Genomic DNA, 20,394 nt, shown 5'->3' with positions numbered 1-20,394 from the left:
AAGGAAAGGAACCATATATATTGGTATTCTGTTAATGAAACAACAAAATTGAAACTTTGTTTAATTAAAATAAATGAGTATGATATGACTCTAAGATTTTTCTTAACTTCCAGAGAAAAGCTTCTCTCTGTTAAAGTGCAGCAGTATGAGTGAGATAGGTTTACACCCTTTTTTTATTTTAATTATTGCATTAAATTGTTACTCATTGTGTTGAAGTGGAAGCCTAAAGAACTCAGCTTTTAAGCCTTGTGCTCAACCTTCCCTTTAAAGCTTTATCATGAGTCGGAAAAGTGACTGAGACCAATCGGAGTATATAACTCACCCACTCTGTGACTATTGAGGTCCCACAGCTTGTAGCGTAACGACACAATACACAGACCCACCTGCTGATGGCCATACAGCAGATGACCAAGCAGAACAGTTATTGAGCAAACATATCAGGGTTGTATGTCCATGTGTACAGCTGCCCACTATCTAATTTACTTAAAAATGTAAACGTGTACTTGCTTTGAATTGAGCCATTTTGAGTCCTCGAAAAAACCCATTTCTTTTCCCCTTTGTTCTTGTCATTTGTTGCCTCTGCAACATGGCCCACGTTTGGTAAACATCCCATCATGCCATTCAGTCCTCTCAACCACCTGCTAATTTGCAATACGTAATAATGCATAAGATTTTTGCTCTGGCAGAAGACTTTTTACTTTAAATTCTACTTTATGGACCCACTATCTCTACTAGCATTATCTTGTGTTACTGTATGAAAAGAAAAGAAAATGCCTTTTTTCCTTCTGTGATAGTTGAAACCTACTATAAGAATCATGAATGCTGAGTTAATTTATCTAGTTCACTAACCCAATAGACCATTAGTTTTACTTTCATGGATCTTAAAAGGTGCCATATAAATTAAACTTATTTTATCTCGGCCTAGGATTTCAGAAAGGTGTTGTACGTATTCACAACTTCAGTCACAAAATCCAGTGTATGCTCACTTAAATCAAAGACTATACATCCATTTTTTTTTAGAAGCCATCTGCTTGTATCGAAGAGGACAGTCTTTTACCGGACTTACGCAGACACTGATAAAGCAAAAACTAGGCTTTTTTTAATTGTGATTTTTCTTTGTAAATGCAGATAAACATGGAGTGCCCGGAGTGATAAGACAATTGTGAACCTAAACAGTCCCTGGCTGCAGCTAATTCTGTCATGGTGCATGAAGCCGCCAGGCTCCACTAATGAAGCACTTCTTTTTAGGTTATAGATGGTTAAGGTTTGGAGTAAAGCCATCGTTGTAGTCGTGTTTGAATCCTAGCAAAAGAGGAAGCTGCTTGTTGATTAATTTTTATCAACTCAGCACATTGTCTTACCTACAGCAGATATGGCTACTAATAATTTGTTAAAATATAGAATGTGTCTAGCTCAAATTACTTAGGTACTACATCATTTAAAATTTTGTGATATTTGCAAAAAACAGCATTATTAAAGCAGCTACTCATATGCCCGTCTAGAGTTAGTTCTCATTAATGAAATAAAAGGTTGCTGGTAGTATGCTGTGAAGAACAGTCTTTGTATTTGTAGTGAGGAATGGCTAATTTGTCTTAATTTTGAATCGGCAGAAAAAACCTCAGTTGCAGCCCCCCACTCTAGTACATCTGAGGCATTTATTTTTATTGAACCACTATGAGAAGAAAAAGGATAAGAAATGTGCCATCTTTTATGCCTGCCCATTAGAGATGACTGCAGCATCTGCCTGCGGATGAAACCTCAAACATGCGGAGCACATGCTTCTTTAACACCAAGGGAACAGAAGCCAAGAGGAACTGAGGCCAAATACAAAGCAACTGTGGAATAAAGCATACAATATGATGTTAGTTCTTCTTTAATCTCTGCATGATCATACCTCCAGGTCCATCCATTTCCTCCTAATGACCTATATATTCCTGACTATCCCTGTAATTTAACAGATCAGAATGTCTGTGGTTAAAGAAACGTGTCACACATAGTAATGTTATAGTAACATTCATAATGGGTTGGGGAACTTTCTTCTGTGAAAGGAGCCCTCTTGGCGTCTTTGTAGCTGATTGCATGTGTCAAATGGGCATTGCCTTGTTGTTTTCTCTCCAACCATTCATCAGCATTGAGCCGGCCTATGTGAGCATTCTCTGAATCTGTAGTCAGCAATTTCACCTAATTACAATGCTACGCTTCAATCATGTTTCGCAGTCCATGAAGATTGTGATCCAGAGGAGCCAAACACATCTGCGCATCAAACAACTAAACAAAACAACTAATGTGTGATTGCATTTGTAAGCCGCATAATATTTCTTATGCCTCACTTCCTTTTGGTTAGTAAACATATGAGCTAATGCCAGAACATTTCACTGTAAAATCCCCAAAGAAGATTAGCATTTTTCCTTAATTATCTTGCCTTCTGTAATTACATACATTTAAATCTCTGATCAGCTCGTTCTGAAAGTAAAACATGTGCCACCGTGCCTTCTGACATGAGGCAGCTGCAAGGACAGAGTGTAACATTTGCAAGCTGGACTGGGTTAAAGACACGATTGAAGACTTTTATCCACGCTTTTTTCCCCACAGTGATTGCATAACTATTTGCTCATAAGTCATAGATAAACCTGTGAGTGAATAATGTATAATGAATGTGTGTATATGCCTGTCTGTGTGTGCTGATCACTGAATTTGTGATCAGGTTAGAAGCGTAATGATTCATGAATGTGGGTGGATGTGCCAGCCCTAATGTTTAAGATACAGCTCTGTTGTTTTACATCTAAATGGAAGCAGGTTTTTCTTTATATGAAGAGCCTGATGTGACACATGTATCAGCTTTAATATATATTAATATATATTATACTTCGGTCAGTGTTGTCACCCCAGGCTTACATACAGTATGTACTGTATCTCTGCTGCCCACTCAGTTAAAACTTTACACTGTCCCTTTCATCCTTTGCCTGTTTGAAAGGCTGAAAGAGAGAACACGTAAAACCCAAAAGTTGTTTTTAGCAATTGTGCAAAGGTTTCAGCAGCAGTAAAAGATTTGGTCACAGTAGCAATTTGGCAAACCATTTTAACAGCTGCAATAGGCATGCTCTGGGACTCTTCCCAACTTCCTACTTGCCCCTCTTCACCTGCAGCCAACGGTAAAGTTGGCGACAAAAACAATGTTCTGTTTGTTTTTTGCCTCAGTGCTCTACTTCCTAACAGCGCTGATTTGTCAAAATCCAATACTGAAGCTATTGTCTTTGTAAGCATAATAGTAACAGCAAGGCTTTATTAATAAACACAGGCATGTTCAAACAAATTGTGTTTTTTTTGTTTTTTTTTAATTCTCAGCTAGTTAAATAATTCAGTATAGCCATAATGTTCTTATAGCTTAGTTATAATGGGAAGGAGGGAGGTTTAGTGTAAATCCTTCACATATCTATGTTTTAATAATTGTGCAACTGTATATAGGAGCTATAAAATGGAGCTGCACTATATAAAATCACATTGTATCATACTGCTTTGACAAAGGTGGGGAGTGGGTCTTTCATTTCATTTTTGTGTCATTGTTTATAAGCTTTATTATATCAGTCCAATCATGAATGCACCTACAATTGGTTTAATTCATTTTTAATGTATCTCTATAGCAACACCACTTGTGTTTCATACCCATACAGTCATCCCACCGCTACTTCTCCTTTTTTTTGTTGCCACTGTTGGTATTGAGTTTTACAAGTTTAACTCAGCCTGACAGAGTCTGAGCACAACTGTGATCTCACAAGCATACAGTGTATTGACAGCTTGGTTTCAGATTGCATCTTGGGTGCAAAGCAACCAACTAGAATGGGACAGATATGGTCTAGTGGGCCAAAATCCCATCTAGATTTGGGGACGATTATTTCCCAAGTTCACCAAGGTAGGCATTTTATGCTTGTATTGTTCTTTTGAAACAGACCTCACAATAAACACAGTGGAAAAAGGGGGAAGGGACATTTTATGTATAAAAATGTTGAATAGTTTTGTCCTGTATTATTTTGGCATTACTGCTATTTCTATTCTCTTGTTTATTTTGGTGTATGTATTGTGGGAAGCAGCCACAATAAAATATGTGTGAGAAAAAGAAAAATGTGAAAAAAGACACATCATAAACATGCTGCTCACACTCCTGGCTGCTTCTCACAAAGTCCTATTTTATGTCTATTAATGTAACAGGAGCAGCACCTTTTTGCAAAGTGGTTAAAGGAGAACTCCGGGCAATTTTTATGTTAATCTTGATCGCTATAAGTATGTGAGTACTGTCGATAGCAAAGAAAAACGAGCCGAATCGGTGCTAGCAATATGGAGCTGCTGCAGCTACTTAGCTAAAACGGCAGTTTTGGGAGCATATCATCAAGAGTGCCTTTGTGCCTCTTTAACAGACACAAAATGCAATTAAAATGTCTGTGCAACATGAACAGGGCCCTTACATGACAACAAGATGCGTTTTCAACTCAGACATTGTTTAAATTCACTTACCCTGTTAGCTGCTAGCTGCCGTCTGGGATGAGTGAGTGTGTTCAGCCAGGCTTCAGTAAAATCACGCAGCAGTTCTGTGTGTATTTGTAGCATATATATCCATTTTGTGTGCGATCCATCTGGCGTTGGTGAATAGTAGTCTCTGCAGTGGCGAACTGTGTGTTAGTTGCCTTAGCCAGGCTAGCAGGCCCGACCAGCATCCTTCTACTTCCTTCCCGCCTTCCCCGCCTGCCGCAGCCGACAACGATCCACGGGCGCCCGCTGGTCTGGTGGATGTCCTCCAGAGGACAGTTCATGCTTTCGCGGCGAAATTTTTGCGGCGAAAAAAGTTTATTTCCCCCTAGGTAATTGAGCACTGTAGTGGTTATGATCATATCAGTGACTAATCACCGGGTCGCCATGGATCCAAGAAGAGGGAGCCAACGTGTAGGGATCTGCGCCGCCAGTAAACTGTAATTTTCAAAACATCGCGCCTTTTTTGTGGTCCAAGTCCTTCCATGCCTTTGCATCTTGGACGCATTTTGATGAGCTTTTCTGTTGTTTAGACATAAAGTATTAAAGCATCCAAAGTGCACAATACTCCATTACTCCATTCAGTTGTTTACACCGAGTGCCTCCAATATGGCCGCGCATCCAGTTTACCGCCCAGAACGTGACGTCGGTGAAAACCCTCTATGCAGCGAGCAAAGGCCATTTTACTTAAGTTATCCATCATTATGAAAGTAAACCACCTACTTTCGAGCCAATCTCTTACTTGGGCATTGTTTCAAACACTGCAATTTCAGATCCTGGGAAACACGGTCCACAAAGCTGAAATGAGGTGTTTTCTTTGACATTTACCAAACAGCTGATGCATGCCAGTTGAAACTGACCCCAAGTCAGCCTCAATGTAAACATCTCCCTCCAAAAACAAAATCTGATGGACCATGTTGCACTACACTGATACTTTAATTATACGCTGTTTCAGTGAATGAGAGTTTAAACGTAAGCAAAACACCAACAGTGATGAGATCATCGCTAGAGAAAAACAAACAACACAGATTTATGTAAAGAAACCATTAAATACAATGATGAAAAAACACATAAATTAAATAATACCATGCTACATGCTTCCTCAAGCTCTGTACCCTGCATGATATTGTTTTCTCTGCAGGCATGTGTTAACTGATCACAACTTTGAATAAAGATTGCCACACAGTGATGCATCTCCACAGAGTGGAAATAATGTGTGACAGTTGAGGATTGCTGTTGCTTTGCTAAAAGATTACGCTGTTGTCGTTTAGTAGAAGAACAAAGCCTTAAAGAATCACCAAATGGATATCGACTTCTGCATTTCAGCTTATTTTGTTGTTTTAGAGAGTTTGGTCTCAGTGGCCATAAGGCTTTTGCATTACTCTGGAGACATTGGGCTAGTGTTGAACTGTTGATGGTGCACCTCATTACTGTAGCTTTGTGCCCCTCTAAGGACTGATTAAGGATTAAGCACATTTAAGAGTACCGGCACGTACAAACTGCATCCTTCTTGTTTCATTATCCACGCACAGCTCCTTCATCTATAGCTTACTGTATATGCATGCAGAACACCAGTGGCCTGCATTGTATCGTAGGATCCATCAAAAACAGCCCAGTGAGTCTGAGTGAGTCTATTCTGCACCAATCCACCACTGGCACAGCAACAGCCGTTTCATCCGTTTCTTTCTCAAATGTTAATATGGGTTTCAAATCTTTCATGCTACTGCTGGCCAGACTTTTTTTTTCTTTTTTAAACCTCATAATAATGATGATGATGATGTCTGACGCTCTCAGACGTAGAGCAGCAGAGGAGAGATAATAGGCAACAGCAACTAATCAGAAAATGTGGCTCCTCTAAAATTGCTATATTTGTACGTACCAGTAACGAGTCAAAAACAGGGTGATTATTTTTTGCTCCTTTTTTAGCAACAGCTTTACCAGGTTTGCAGATGTTGCTGCCCAAGAAGACAAACGGTTGAAAAAAATACAAATTATGACCAGTGTACTTTCATTGTTTACACAGTAATGACAATCTCAATATTTTGTTGTGTTTCTTTGTTTTTTATGGGTCTTATCTTCTGACTGACAAGTAGTCCGTGACGGAGCCATCAAGTCCGTCTCATAATCTCCTGCTGCTGAGTGACGATCTCATAGATGCAACTTTACATTGAAGTGCTTTTTGTCAGAAATAACAACAAAATAGACACTGTAATGGAAAGTATTTTAGGAGAAAAACAGGTTATGTATTGGTTTGTAAATGGCCATATTTTTGGCAACAGGATTCTCTCTGACTGGGATTCATGTTGGAAGCTTACTCACTTTCATTTTCTTATAACTGGCAGTTGATAATGGTCAGTTGGTTGTGCAATTTCTGTTGCATTTAGTTCTACTAGTGCAGTGCCTGTTCAAAAGGCGCCCACTCATCCAAACAAGCCCGTAGTAAAATGATGAATAGATTGCATTGATAAAGCGCTTTTATCCAAAGCGAGTCCAAGAGTCTTTTTGTACTTTGTGTATACATGTGGTAGCTATGTATTTAGGCATTTTATCACATGCATCCTTGTAGATTTAGTTCAAGCTTGTTGAAGTTGGGTGAGTATTGTCTGTGAGGTTGCTCAGTGCAAGTCATTGCATACATCAGATTCTCTATTTTAACGTGGGTTGGGTCACTCATGGACGTTTATACTCTTATCCTAAAACCGTCCTGTTGTTTGGAGTAGTAGTTGTCTCAACCAAAGGTTCTTTAGCACTCTCACAACGTATGCTTCAGAAATCTCTTGTTATCTGGCTCAAATCATCATTCTTTCTTATCTCATGTCTCTCCCTGATACTAAAGAGCACACCTGCCTGGTGATGCTGCCATCACTATGCTCTGAGATAGAGATTGTGTTAAATGCATGATGGGTGAAGCCAGGTTTCTGTCTGATAGTGCTGTGCATTATAGCTGTAGAGCTGAACGTTTCATATCATCAGACTTCAGACTATTTTTTCCCTCATTCTTCATGTAATCCATGCTCTTTTACACACTTAGATTATTTACACACAGAGAATAATCCACAGATGTGAGATGTTTTAATGAGAGGGTTTTCAGACGTGTGAGGTAATTGAGGTAAGTGAGATTGTTGTTTTTCTATAAGCAAAGTTGAAGCCAAAGAAGTATTGTTTCACATGTTCTCACTTTCTAAGTAATGTCTACTGTACTCTGGTGAACTCTCCAAATAATTTAATACCCTCCCTCAGACCCAGTGCTGTTCCTAAATCATACAGGCTGATCTTTGCTCAAGATGACACTGATATTACACAGATGTTCAATTCTTTTTCTTTATTATTAGATGTTTAATTCTTCTACACTGTAAATCCAATAGTTTAAATTCTCCTGTGTGCAACCACTAAAAGACATTTGACATCCTGTCTCCGAACACACAAACACATTCACCTGAAACTGATTCTTTTGCACATTTTGAATTGATAATCAACACCACATTATGTACAAAGAGTCAAGAGTTTAACACTCTTTAAAACATCACCGTATTACACCGATAACACACTTAGCATTTTCACATTCTTGAAGAAAATATATATCTGAATAACAAGTATTTCACCACTCACCCCTAGTGGTACATGGCCATGCTGACAATTTTGGATTTGGTGAGGTTTTGAGATCTCCACTTCTGATCTGGCACTATCCCAGTACAATAGATGGAATTTAGTTTTCAGTGTGAAAAGAAAGGGGGGGAATCAGTAGCAGCTGCCTTTTCAGAAATGGTGTCCTAGTTAGTGGAGATAATCCATCGAGCTTGCAATGGGCACTTTTCATTGAGAACTACTTTTCTATTGTAAATAAATAAATAAGTAAGCTTGGTGAAGTCTGTCCGAAGTAACCATTGTTCCCAAAAAGAGATGCTGAGATTGTTTGTTTATTGACTCGTGGTGGCATCTGAAGTCTTAATGGTGGAGATCTCACACCCTCAGCAAATAACATTAACAGCACACGTTTTCTTAAATTCTGATTAAACCATTTTTTTACACTGAGATTGTTTTTATTATTCCAGGGAGCACTGGAGTACATAAGCTGTGATTCTGAAATTTAAATATTCCTGCTTAAAGCTGCACTAATCAATATTTTTTATGTTAACATTGTATCAAATGAGTGTGATGAGTGTAGTGTGAAAGGGGTCACTCGTAGCGATGAACCTAGAGAGCGTTATCACCCAACTCTGCAGTTCCCCTCAGCTCTACGCTACATGGCATTTTTAGTGTATTGCGGTTTACTCTCACAGCTCTCATGTGCATTGTTTTCAGCCACAGTAGAGTTGTTTTCAGGATTTGATCAATCCACTGTAAACTACGTGCTCAATCCCAAACAGCATACAGATACAGTTAGCAACTAGCTGGTAAACAAAGTAGAGCATTTAGCAGCTAAAGAGCCATGTATTTCCCTCAGGAGTTGGTGGAGACCAAAACAGAGCTAAAAGGAGATTGAGAATTGTCACTTGCATTCTTCAGGTGGCCAGAAACAAGACTCTAAATGGATGCTAATGTTTAGTTTAGTTTAGTTTAGTTTAGTTAGTAGTTGCTTGGTGTCTGGTGAATGTGCACATAAGCAATTGTTTGCTAACATGTTTGCTTATAATGTGATAACAACAGGTCAATGTTGTGTTTACAGTTTGTTGTGTTGACCCCAACGTAAGTGACCAAAAAAACAAACCATGCTGTTTTAAAGATAATTTTGGCTGATGTCTACTACTGCGTTTAGCCAGAGTCCAAATTCTAGAAACTAATCTTTTCTGAATCCACTGCCTTCCAATTGATATAAAACTGATGTACATGAGCTCAGTTGCTGTTGCTGTGATATAAAGAAAATCCTACATGAAGTGTATGCACTGCTCTATCAAGTTCAAGTATTCTCTTAGTATCAAGTTTCTCTCTTCACACAATAGCATGGTACCGACAAATATTATCCTTCCCCATTTGTTACGGTCTGTCCCTCTTTGATAGCTTCACTGATGAGTCCAAAAATCACAATAGAGTTTTGATCAAAGACTCCCGTGCCTTTTGAAAAACCGAATCCTGTGGCAGTGATGTGTGTAAAAAAACTGTGCTCTATGTCTCTGTCCCTCAGGTGAGCACCTGCGTGTCTGTCCTCAGGGATACACCTGCTGCACATCTGAGATGGAGGACAAACTCAACCAGCAGAGCAAACTGGAGTTTGAGAACTTGGTCGAGGAGAGCAGCCACAATATGAGGACGACATTTGTCTCAAGGCATAAAAAGTTTGATGGTAAGCTAAATTTATCTATTTGACATGCAGAGAATGAAATACATTTTAATTTGTATCCCAGACTCCTTCCACTTTTAGTAAATCAAGACACACTGTCAAACTTGGAAATGCAGAATGATATAACAATTAATAATTACTGGCTGTTACTGTGTGAGCATGTCTTTTTTCATACACATGGTCCTCTTCTTCTTCAGTACAGTGCTTTTTATCTTTATCTTGGCTCATACCAGCTACAGTATGATACATACTCACAAGTCTGTCTAACAAGTCATAATTTCTGCTGTTCCACACTTACATACATAGACTATATAGGCCTGTAACAATTATCACATAATTGTCAATTTTTTTTAACATAATCACAGTATCTTTGTTTAACCGCAATTAATTGCTAACATAAGCTAAGGTCTTAAGGCGTATGACTTGTAATCGTTGATTTTGTGTAGGTATGCCAAATTGTAATTATATAAGTGATTGTTGGTTGGACTATATATTTTTATTATTATTTAAATTGTTAGTTGTTGGCACTTGACCCTATATGCGTTCATAGCAACAAAAATGACAAGTGGGGATACAGTTGAATAAGGTTTTATAATAATAATGAGGCATTTTTTTACTTCATTACATTATCTTAATCACATAACAGTGATATACTGCTAAAGATGGTTCCTGGAATTCATTCTAAACTTTAATTTGTTTCAAAAAGTAATAAATAAATACTTTTTTTAAAAATTTGACTGAAAGAGACAATTATATTGTTAATCGCAATTATTTCTGAGATAATTAATTGTACAGCAACATTTCGAAATGTTACAACTCTAAGACTATATGCTTTTTCTGACTGACTAATGGGATGCTCTGGCAATGCTCAGTGTGTTGGTGCTTTGTGCAACTTCTCCCAACATGAATTTACTCACATACTGACTGAACAAGACAGTGCTAATGTGGCTTTCTAAAGAAAAAATGTTATTGCAGTTCTGTATGCTTGAATGCAAACCTGTCTGTAAGACTAAAGTCATGGTGCACAGTATTAGGTCAAGGTGCTACAGTGCCTTCATGCCACTTATACAGTCAGTGCTTAGTCTGGTCTTTGGCTCTCTGTTTTCATAATTAGTCAGTTGCTTAATTTAAAATTATATTTAAAAAAAAAAAAGTCTCAGGTACATATGATCCACTTCAGTGAGTAGAATCAAAGTGTCCGGTTTTGATCAAAAAAACATTTTCCTTGACAGTAAATACAACATTTGTCATACATGCTGTTGAAAAGATCAGTGAGTTGTAGCCGTGACCCTATGTACCAGAAAAATCTACGAGCCTTTTCTGTCCCTCAGACGTCTGCGATTCATGTCAATGTGCAGATGGGAGAGGAAATGCAGATCCCTCAATATGAAAAGAGAGATGCTAATGAATGTTGAATCAGGACATTTTCTGTGGTCCTTGGCATGTCTGAAATCCACTAAATGTTTTTCTCTTTATGTGATATCAAGTGCGATAAACAAACTGAAAACTGTGTACTGGCACCAGAAAGGATATAGCTGGAATAAGAAATGTGGACGTTTCATCTGGCTAAAAACCATCAAAAATAGTTTCTTTTAAGTTTGTTACTGCTGAGTGTTAAATGATCCATCTGTCAGGTTGGCAGTACACTGAGGACAGTACCTGAATGTCCCTGGATCTACAGTTTGATAGCTAATGTTTGAATTGGTAGTATTAGTTTATCAGTATGATTTTTAAACATAGTTTAAAGAGCTGATACGTTTTGGATGCTTGAATAAATAATCTAGATAATACAGTATATCCTATCCCAGTTTACTTTACCTGCATTTACATGAATGGGACATTTACCAATTTCAATCACATACAGAAGTGTTATTTCCAATTTTCATTGGTCTCACTATTACGGATGCAAGGTTACAGGAGATGGCCCGAGCCAATCCTACGGATCGTTATCTGGTCCAATCCAGGCATATTTTAATGGATCGGTATCGGCTAAAATAAAGCAGATCAAATTCCGATCCGTTCTTCACTGTACTCTACTGTGTTTTGGTCACATCCGCCTGCTAGTGTTGCAACACTGCTCTCCTTTACTGTACATCAGCCTACTGTACAAGTATTTCCTGCATATGCAAGTGAAAATTAGAGTGTGAATAATTAGACACTGACGTTGACAAAACCCTAGTCTCGCATTGCCAGACCTTCCTCCGCAATGCTGCGGAGGAGGGTCTAGCTAGTCCACACAGCATTCGGGGATGGTTTATTGGCATTTCTTTAAACCAATCACAATCGTCTTAGGTGGTGCTAAGCGCCGGACGGAGCCACGGTGCCGCTGCAAAATAGCTTCGGGAAGGAACTTGTTTTGGTGGAACGTGCACGTTCAAAAGTTGTTTTTGTTGTGCAACAGAAGACTCAGATTGGACAGATAGTCTAGCTAGCTGTCTGGATTTACCCTGCAGAGATCTGAGGAGCAGTTAACCATAGTCCTCATAAATCGAACGGAGTGTAAAATTACAACACAAAGAAAGCGGAAGGTAACGGACATCCGGCCGGAAAAAGTGACATCCGGCGAAATTTCCGGCGACACCGGACAATCCCGGAAGTAGAACGTCGTCGATATAGACTTTCAAAACGCTAACAAATCTCTCCTCTCTCTTTCTCGTTAGCAAAGAGCAAGGTGCAAAACATTCAGGTAGCAGCTCGTCATTTTTAGCCATTTAAAATGACGTACATCGCTGGAGGCAGGTCATATCAGCTGTCACTTACTAATTCTGTGAGTACCATGATGGAAAAATAAACTTGTCTGTTGTTTGGTTAAAGTGAGCTGTGTAGCCGTTGTCTTTACTGGACCAAAGATTATTTGGCAAGAAGCTCCGCTCTGTAACACCACTGTACAACTGTGAGTTTTTGCGGTAGCTCCCAATGCACCAACGGACTGATCCGCCTTCTCGCTAGCTGATCGTGTCATGACAATTTCAGTCACATTCTGCAATTAAACTTTCATTCACATTATATCATTAATTTAAGCTTTCAAGCTTAATATTTTAGAACCAGGCCCTTCAGCATTTGGATCAAGAAGCTCATAAAAAAATAAGGTGTGTCAGATTAAATATATTATATTAAAAAAACTGTTAGTTGTAGCCTGTATATTTTCAATTGATATTTAGGTAAATATAAGTACTAGATCGGACTCTGTATTAAATGACTCAGATTGTGATATGGGGCCAAAAAAACTTGGATCGGGACATCCCTAAAGCTTACAATAATAAACCCTCTGTATTAGCAGTAAGAGTCTTTACAGTGGTGTCTTATTATTGTGTACTTTTAATTGTTTGATTTAATAATAATAATAATACATTGTATTTATATAGTGCTTTTTCTTTTTTATCTTACTGCTTTTTATCTAATTATGACAATAGGGCATCCACTATCTACTGTATGTTATTTAAGCAGTCCTAAAGGAATCCTCATTTTAACGCACAGCAAGAGATTTCAAGATTAAGTTTATTTAAAGTTGAGGGAATACGTTACTTTAAAGGTTACACTTTGCAAGGTCTTAGTTCCTAAACACTTTAGTGTCATTAGTGTTAGGTGCACCGGAGAACTCCTGATCCTGCAGACAATGCAAAGAAGTTGAAGCACACCATTTTCTGCATTTCTGAAAGAAATGTGTGGAAGTTCTGTTTTAGGTGCTCATTTCAACCAATATTCTTCAACTTATAAAAGTAATGTTTCTGTATGTTTTCTCTCTCACTTGAACTAAGCTGGAATGAATGCAGAAAAAAACTGTACTGTGCTCTGTTGTCTTTGTATCATACACATGCATACAGTTTGCAACAAAAGGCAAATATATAAAATGGAATCTCATTTGAGAATGTATGGAATTTATGAATCTTAAATCCTGTTATTGATCACATGAAATAATAATAAAAACATACAAGAAACTCAAACAGATTTGAAGGCGTTTCTGAGGAATGGACTTGGGACTAGAAATAACCAATAATTACAACATAAAGGTTCAGCTCCTCTTCTGTAAAACTTTTAATTGGTAGCCATAGGTTATGCAAGCGTTGCCGGATTGTTTGAAATGTGCAGTAAAATGCTTTAAAAGCTGTATTGCAAAGTATTTTACTGCATTAATAGCATTATTTTGAAGACAAGGCCTCTGGAACAATGTCCATATATCTGTGCAGTTATATAGTGACACTGGTGACACAAATCACTTATGTAATTCCATCTTCTACACATGCCCATATTGCCAGGCCACTCAACATCACATTCCTTCTCCTCGCGTTAAGCTCTCTCTAACTCCATGGGGTTTGAATCATCCCTCATCAATTTTACATGCCCTCATTTCTGTCCCCAGTTATTTATAGGGCCCTATTATGAAAACCTTAACTTACTTTTTGATTACTGACTGCTTTCCCTGGAGGCCTGTGGGTTTTGATGCATTATTGAGTAATCCTGAAGCCATAAATGACTGTTGCACACTAGAATTAAGGTTTGGGTATTCTGAATGTCCAATCATCTGGCAGAGAAATATTTTCCTCCATCTCTAAGTGTGCATTGTATTCTCCTAGAGAGACTTGGAGTCCGGCTATATTCAAGTCCAATTGATACACGTGAAACGCACAACCAACTTTGCAGTATTGCAACTCTGCATTTCTTTGTCTCAGTACCACTCCTAACAGGTTTGTTTTCATTAGTCTCTGAAAGCATTAGTGTTCTCTTCTCTGGCTTAGTGGGTGCCTTAAAGTAACCTGAATTAAGGAAAAGAAACATTTACAATATCTGTGTGTGAGAGAAAAAGCTGCAGAGCTGGAGAAACACTAGATGTGTGAATAAGGCAGAGTTGAATCACATCTGTTAAAGTCCTGGTAAGCAAAAATAAATTTGTTCAAAGTCTGTCACAACACAGTAAAATGTGTTATTAACCACCCAGCCAAATTTAACGGGTTTATTATGCTTTTTTAGGATTCTTCACACCTTTTAGTGTGTTATATAGTTTTTTGTGTATGTAATAGTATAAAGTTCAAAAAAATGGCTCGCCCACATTCCTGTTTGAAATTCCTCAATAAATTATGTCATTGATTGAGAAAGCAAGGCCAGTTTTTCAAATGTGCCCATAGGTGGCTTGCTTGAATTTGGTTAACCAATCACAACAGAGTGGGTCAGCTGACCAATCAGAGCAGACTGGGATTTTCAGGAAGGCAGGCCAAGAGCTCAGACAGAGGGCCAGATGTACTAACGCTTTTGCGCCCACTTCAGGCGTATTTCTTTCGCAACGTGCGCATAAAAGCATGGCGAGGTATGTACAAACAGGCCGCACTGAGGTAAAAGCGCAGACTGCCTGTCGCGGGAACTGAAAATGGCAAATTGCGCTTTTCCGTGTCATGCATATACATTCATGGGAGGGTCAAGGGGAAAGTGGGAGTTTCCCATAAAGAGATGGGAGGAGAAGCGTAAAGTGTGCCTAATTATGTATTCCGCGGTATGTACAAAAACCGCCCGTGAAAGCGCGCCTCTATTTTGCAGTGAAAATCCTCCGCCTCTTAAAAGCAGTTGTAAACCTGGAAGCGGGTTACCTCACATATGCCTCCTGGTGAAATGGCAGCAGTAATCTGAGCAAGACAAAGACATAGGCCAAGGAGACTATGCTGAAAAGATTTTTGCCACAAGGATCACACTTTTTCAGTTGAGTGAACACAAAATCATTAAGCGTTACAGATTAAGCAGCCATGGAATATTACAGTTACTGGAAGAAATCAAAGATGACATTGAATCTCCGACTCAGCGTTCACATTCCATTCCAGCAGTTGTTAAACTCCTCGCTACATTACAAATATTGGCATCAGGATAATTTCAAACAGTCATAGCATCAGCAGTGGGAATATCGCAGTCTGCACTCAGCCGTATCATAGCACCAGTACTTAACGCTTTGCTACATCACAATTTACGGTATAGTAATTTACGACGTAAGCTGAAGTATCACAGCGTGCGCTGTCTGCTGGTTGGCCATGGCACTGATAACGCTACTTTCGCAAATGTACGTACATCTGGCCCAGAGTGTTTCAGGTAGAAGCATTGGAGCAATGTCCAGTATAAGAAACAATAGGTTTTTTGAACATCAAAGCATGTAAACCTATTCTAGGAGACCCCAATGTTGGGAATTGGTAGGCGTACAGATTAAATTATTGGCAATTTATCAATAAAGTTATGAATATGTGTATTCATAACTTTATCAAATTGACAAACAATCAAAACGGGGCACCACCCTGGAATCAGGGACCAATAACTGAGCTGTGAACAGTCTCATAGGTGGTGTTCCCTTTTAAAATACAGATCTTGGGGCGACCTCTAGCTCACCCAGTAAGAGTGTTCGCCCCACGTAGGCTGAGTTCGCCCCACGTAGGCTGAGTCCTTTGCAGTGGTGCGGGTTTGAGTCTGACCTGCTGCCCTTTCCTGCGTGTCTTCCCCCATCTCTCTCCCCCTTTCCTGTCTATCCACTGTCACTGTCTAATAAAGGGGGGAAAAAATACAGATCTTAATTAATTTATTTGGTATCTTTTAAAGGAACAGAAGGGTGAAATTCGAGCACTAACCTGTTCAACCAGCAGTTATTACAAAAAATACACAAATAATCACAAACTGTTATTTAAAGTATAATATAATTTATTTAACTTTCAAATTATTGTCAATCAATATTTCTTCAATCAATAAACCTATATACTTGTTACAAACTACAACAAAAGCAAAACAAACAGACATGTAGCAGACGTGTGTGTGTGTGTGTGTGTGTGTGTGTGTGTGTGTGTGAGAGAGAGAGAAGAAGAGGGGGGAGGTGACGGGAGGCTCCGCGAGATTTGAGCTCTTTGTAGTTCAGTACAAAGACTAGAAAACAACTATTACAACAATTAGAACCATAACTTAACACATAACACACACATAAAAAAGGCACTCAAATGTATAAAACTAAAAAAAGACACACAAGACCACAAACAAACAAAAAAACTACAGCTATTCTGAAATTCCAGAACACAGTACGATGCCTGTTGGCCAGTAACCTTTCCCCTCATACCCCATTTCTTCCATTAGTGTCCTGTATCATAACCAACAACAATGTACAGGTGCATGAACAGAAATGAATTACACATGATTACAATAATACAGTACCAATACAATAATGAATGGCTACAACATGAACGCAGAAACTTCTGCTCGTTTTCAGCCCGAAAGTGGATCAGCTGCGGGTTTCCTCAGGCGTCCCTGTGTGATACAGGACGGTAAATGTAAAGCACGTAACGATGTCTCCAAAGCAAGTAGTGTTATGCACTGATATCAAACGAAATTCGCTGCTAATGGAGTTTAGTTAAAACTGTAGACATGCATGGAGTCCATTCAAGGCAGAGAAATGCAGGACTGTTTTAAATCAATTCTTTAAGCCAAAAATACTTACATTTATGGGTCTCTCTGGTTAATCTGGTCACCATTGTTGCCGTCTGCGCAGTGGATTCTGGGTACTCCTGGCTTTCAAGTAAGCTCGTGACTTTGCTTAAAACTAAGGGGTATCTACCCCTTCCCCTTAGCCCTACCTTTCGATCAAAATGAGAATTGGGATAGCCCTACTCTCACGTGAACATGCAAAACTAAGGGGAAGGGGTAAGACCGAGAAATGAGACACAGCCTAACTAGCCTGGATGAGTGCAACTCTTTCCTACTTCTAGAGGGGTTTGTGTTGTGTCAAACTGACTCACTTATGAAGTTGTTTTTGTTGGCATCCGAAGACAGGCCTGCTGACTCGATGACCACGCGTCTTGAGCGCCCTCCGCTCCGGTTCGGCGTTCCAGCTTCATGGACCGCCAACACACAGGGGTGCAGCTCCAGCCTATTGTTGACTCCGCAAGTTTGTGCTCCTTCTTGTAGTTCAGGTTTTAAAAGGTGTATTTACAAAGGTTTGTGTTGTGGGAAAACAAGAATAGTCTTTCAACTTCTTCATCTTCAATCAGAAACAGTCTTTCTCTCGGTTTGTTTCTCCAATAGTTTTCCATGTGGCAGCGTGGCTCTCCAGCCTCAGCCTGCAGCAACCTTTATTTAACAGCCTTGGATTAATAATAATAATAATAACATTTGAATGATCTGAAATGCATACTAAACTCTCTGAAATAAGACTTTCACCTTAAATTTCCTCTTAAATAGCTTTAGGGAATAACAGTTCTCTATCTCATGACAATGTAATCCCTATATCATTTTGACAGGATTGGAGAGCAGTTTGACTCATTTGTATATCCTGTATTACCTTTCTGTTTGTTCTTTTTGTATGGTAGATGCTCATTAGGTTCGGTTTGGTTGATGTTTTTCTGTGGAGACCTCAGCAGGAGATTAGTGTGTGTGGTTGGTTGACTAAAGTCTGGGTTGAGCAGCAGCCTTGAATGACTGAGCTCTTTGATCCTGCCCCAGTAGAGCTTCTCCACTCAATGTTGAAAGCCGCAGTGCCCCTCATTCACTTCAACAATCCCTTATTCACACCCGACTTAAACCAAGACTGACTCGAAACACAACACCCCGTTCTCTCTAATCTGTGGTCTCTACAAATTCACAAGCTCCTAGTGGACTGTGTAAGACACCAAACACACAAGGCAAAAAAACTCTATTTCAGTTATTGCATTCCAGAGATACATTCTGTATCTTTAACATTTTAGTTCAAGAAGAAATGCCTCAGAGATGAGGAATTTTGTCTTTTCGGCTTTTATTGGAAAATAAAAGAAGTCATCTTTTCTTCTGTCAGATAGAGATCAGCAGACACATTTTTTCCTGGGCTTAATATTGAATTATATCTTGATTGTTTGTATGTTAATTGTTAGTGTATTAAAGTTGTTGGTGCACCATAGAATACTTATTGAATAATATGAAGAATACGCACATTTTCTATGCATGAAAGGGAAATAAACGACCTAAAATATTCGACTCGTCATAGTCAATTCTTTAGTTTTGTGCATGATACTGTGACCTCTTTTAAACAAACAGAGGAGAAAGCAAAGCTTTGATAGGAAATCATAGAGTGATGAGTCACAGTCAACAGTGCACTTCAAAATCGACCCCATTAGAAACAACAGAGGGAAAGATGGGGATCTGTGAATCAACATGTTGTAACTTAATATCTCAACAGTAACGCCTCATGGAGTAATGGACAATCATTTTCCTTCAATTTAAGCACATTTTCTGCTCATAAAAACCTTTTTATTTAATGTAGTTGGTGAACCATTAAACACTTTTGATCTTTCATATCCAATCAATAAAGCTTGCAGCTTTAGCTTTGTGAGCACTGCTGGTTTGTGCATTGCGAAAGGCAATATTGCCATATTCACTTCACCTTCAAATAAGGATTAATGAAGCACTACAATTAACCAAAGACCTTATTTTGAATGTAAATTAGTCTGCATTATAGTCAAATAATAGCTTCTAATTATGAGGTCTAGAAATACCTTAAATTGGGCTTCAGTAAGAGATGAATAGACACAGTGTTGGGTCCATTCAAAAAATAAAACCATTATATTCAAAATGCTCTAGATATGAATGTGCAGTTTTTCAGCCCATTTCCCCTGAACAGCGCAAAAACTCAAAAGGCTAAACAACAACCTTGTACCTGAAAAACACTTAAATGCTAGCTTACATTTCAAATGTTTAGAATCCATACTTACTACATACATACTAAATTAATTTGTTATTATAGTAAAATTATTTTAGAAAAAAAATATCATGTACCCCCTGCAGTACTTCAATGTTATCCTAGGGGTACTAGTAACCCCATCAGAAACACTGGTTTAGGCATTATAAAAGCCTAAACAAGGGCTATTATTGTCTTTGTTGTCTATTAAATTAGAATCTGACTTTCAGAGTCAAGCTTTCTTTAATGCTGGATGCAAAAACCAAAACGATTCTTCTTCCTGAGCTTCATCATGTTTATGGCTATAGTTTCATCTGGGTGACAGTGAATAAACACAACCTAGTAAATGTTATGACAAATATTTTTATTTTATATATATATATATATATATATAAAACCTCTGGTAATCTACTAACTTCCCCAGACATCACAAACTCAGAGTCCTTACATTTATTATTCATGTTTGACATTCATTGGAGAACTTACCAAGTAAAAATGTGAAAATACCCACAATCCATAGCTGACATCAAGTGGTTACATCAAAACACGATCTCAAAGGTCCTCATTATGCTATTTCACCCCAGTTCAGCTCTGAAGTTTTGAACTAGAATTATAATTACCCGTTTTTGTCATAACAAGCATTATATTACTTTTAGGAAATTGAACAATTTGTTCACGTAAAAATGTTGAGACATCATCTTTAATATCCTCAATGTGAAAACTTCTGTCTGTTTTGCTTCTGCTACCTTAAATTATAGTTACTTTACTCATTTAATTACGCCCTGCACAAGCTGCACTGCTGCAGTCTGAGTACTTGGGTTTGTGGACTGATTTATCCTTTGTGCATAATATAATAGCGAACATTATTAATTTATCCTATGAATACATTTAATAAAGAGGTTACACTTGATACACAGTGGAAGATTCTGATGAGATT

At 38.4% G+C, this 20,394-nt stretch overlaps 1 protein-coding gene across 1 annotated transcript in view; it reads left to right on the top strand.

Annotated features, from left to right (window-relative positions):
* The window catches only part of gpc6a (glypican 6a), a 166,758-nt gene that overhangs the window by 18,528 nt on the left and 127,836 nt on the right, over positions 1 to 20,394 (top strand). The window contains exon 2 of the mRNA XM_078257227.1: positions 9,644 to 9,802. Within this exon, the coding sequence (XP_078113353.1) occupies positions 9,644 to 9,802 (159 nt within the window). The remainder of the gene's footprint in view (positions 1 to 9,643; positions 9,803 to 20,394) is intronic.

The sequence above is a fragment of the Sander vitreus genome, chromosome 1 (genome assembly GCF_031162955.1).
Source record: "Sander vitreus isolate 19-12246 chromosome 1, sanVit1, whole genome shotgun sequence".
Classification (NCBI taxonomy): Eukaryota; Metazoa; Chordata; class Actinopteri; order Perciformes; family Percidae; genus Sander; species Sander vitreus.
Note: the sequence above shows the minus strand (reverse complement) of the source record. Positions and strands in the feature narration are given on the sequence as shown.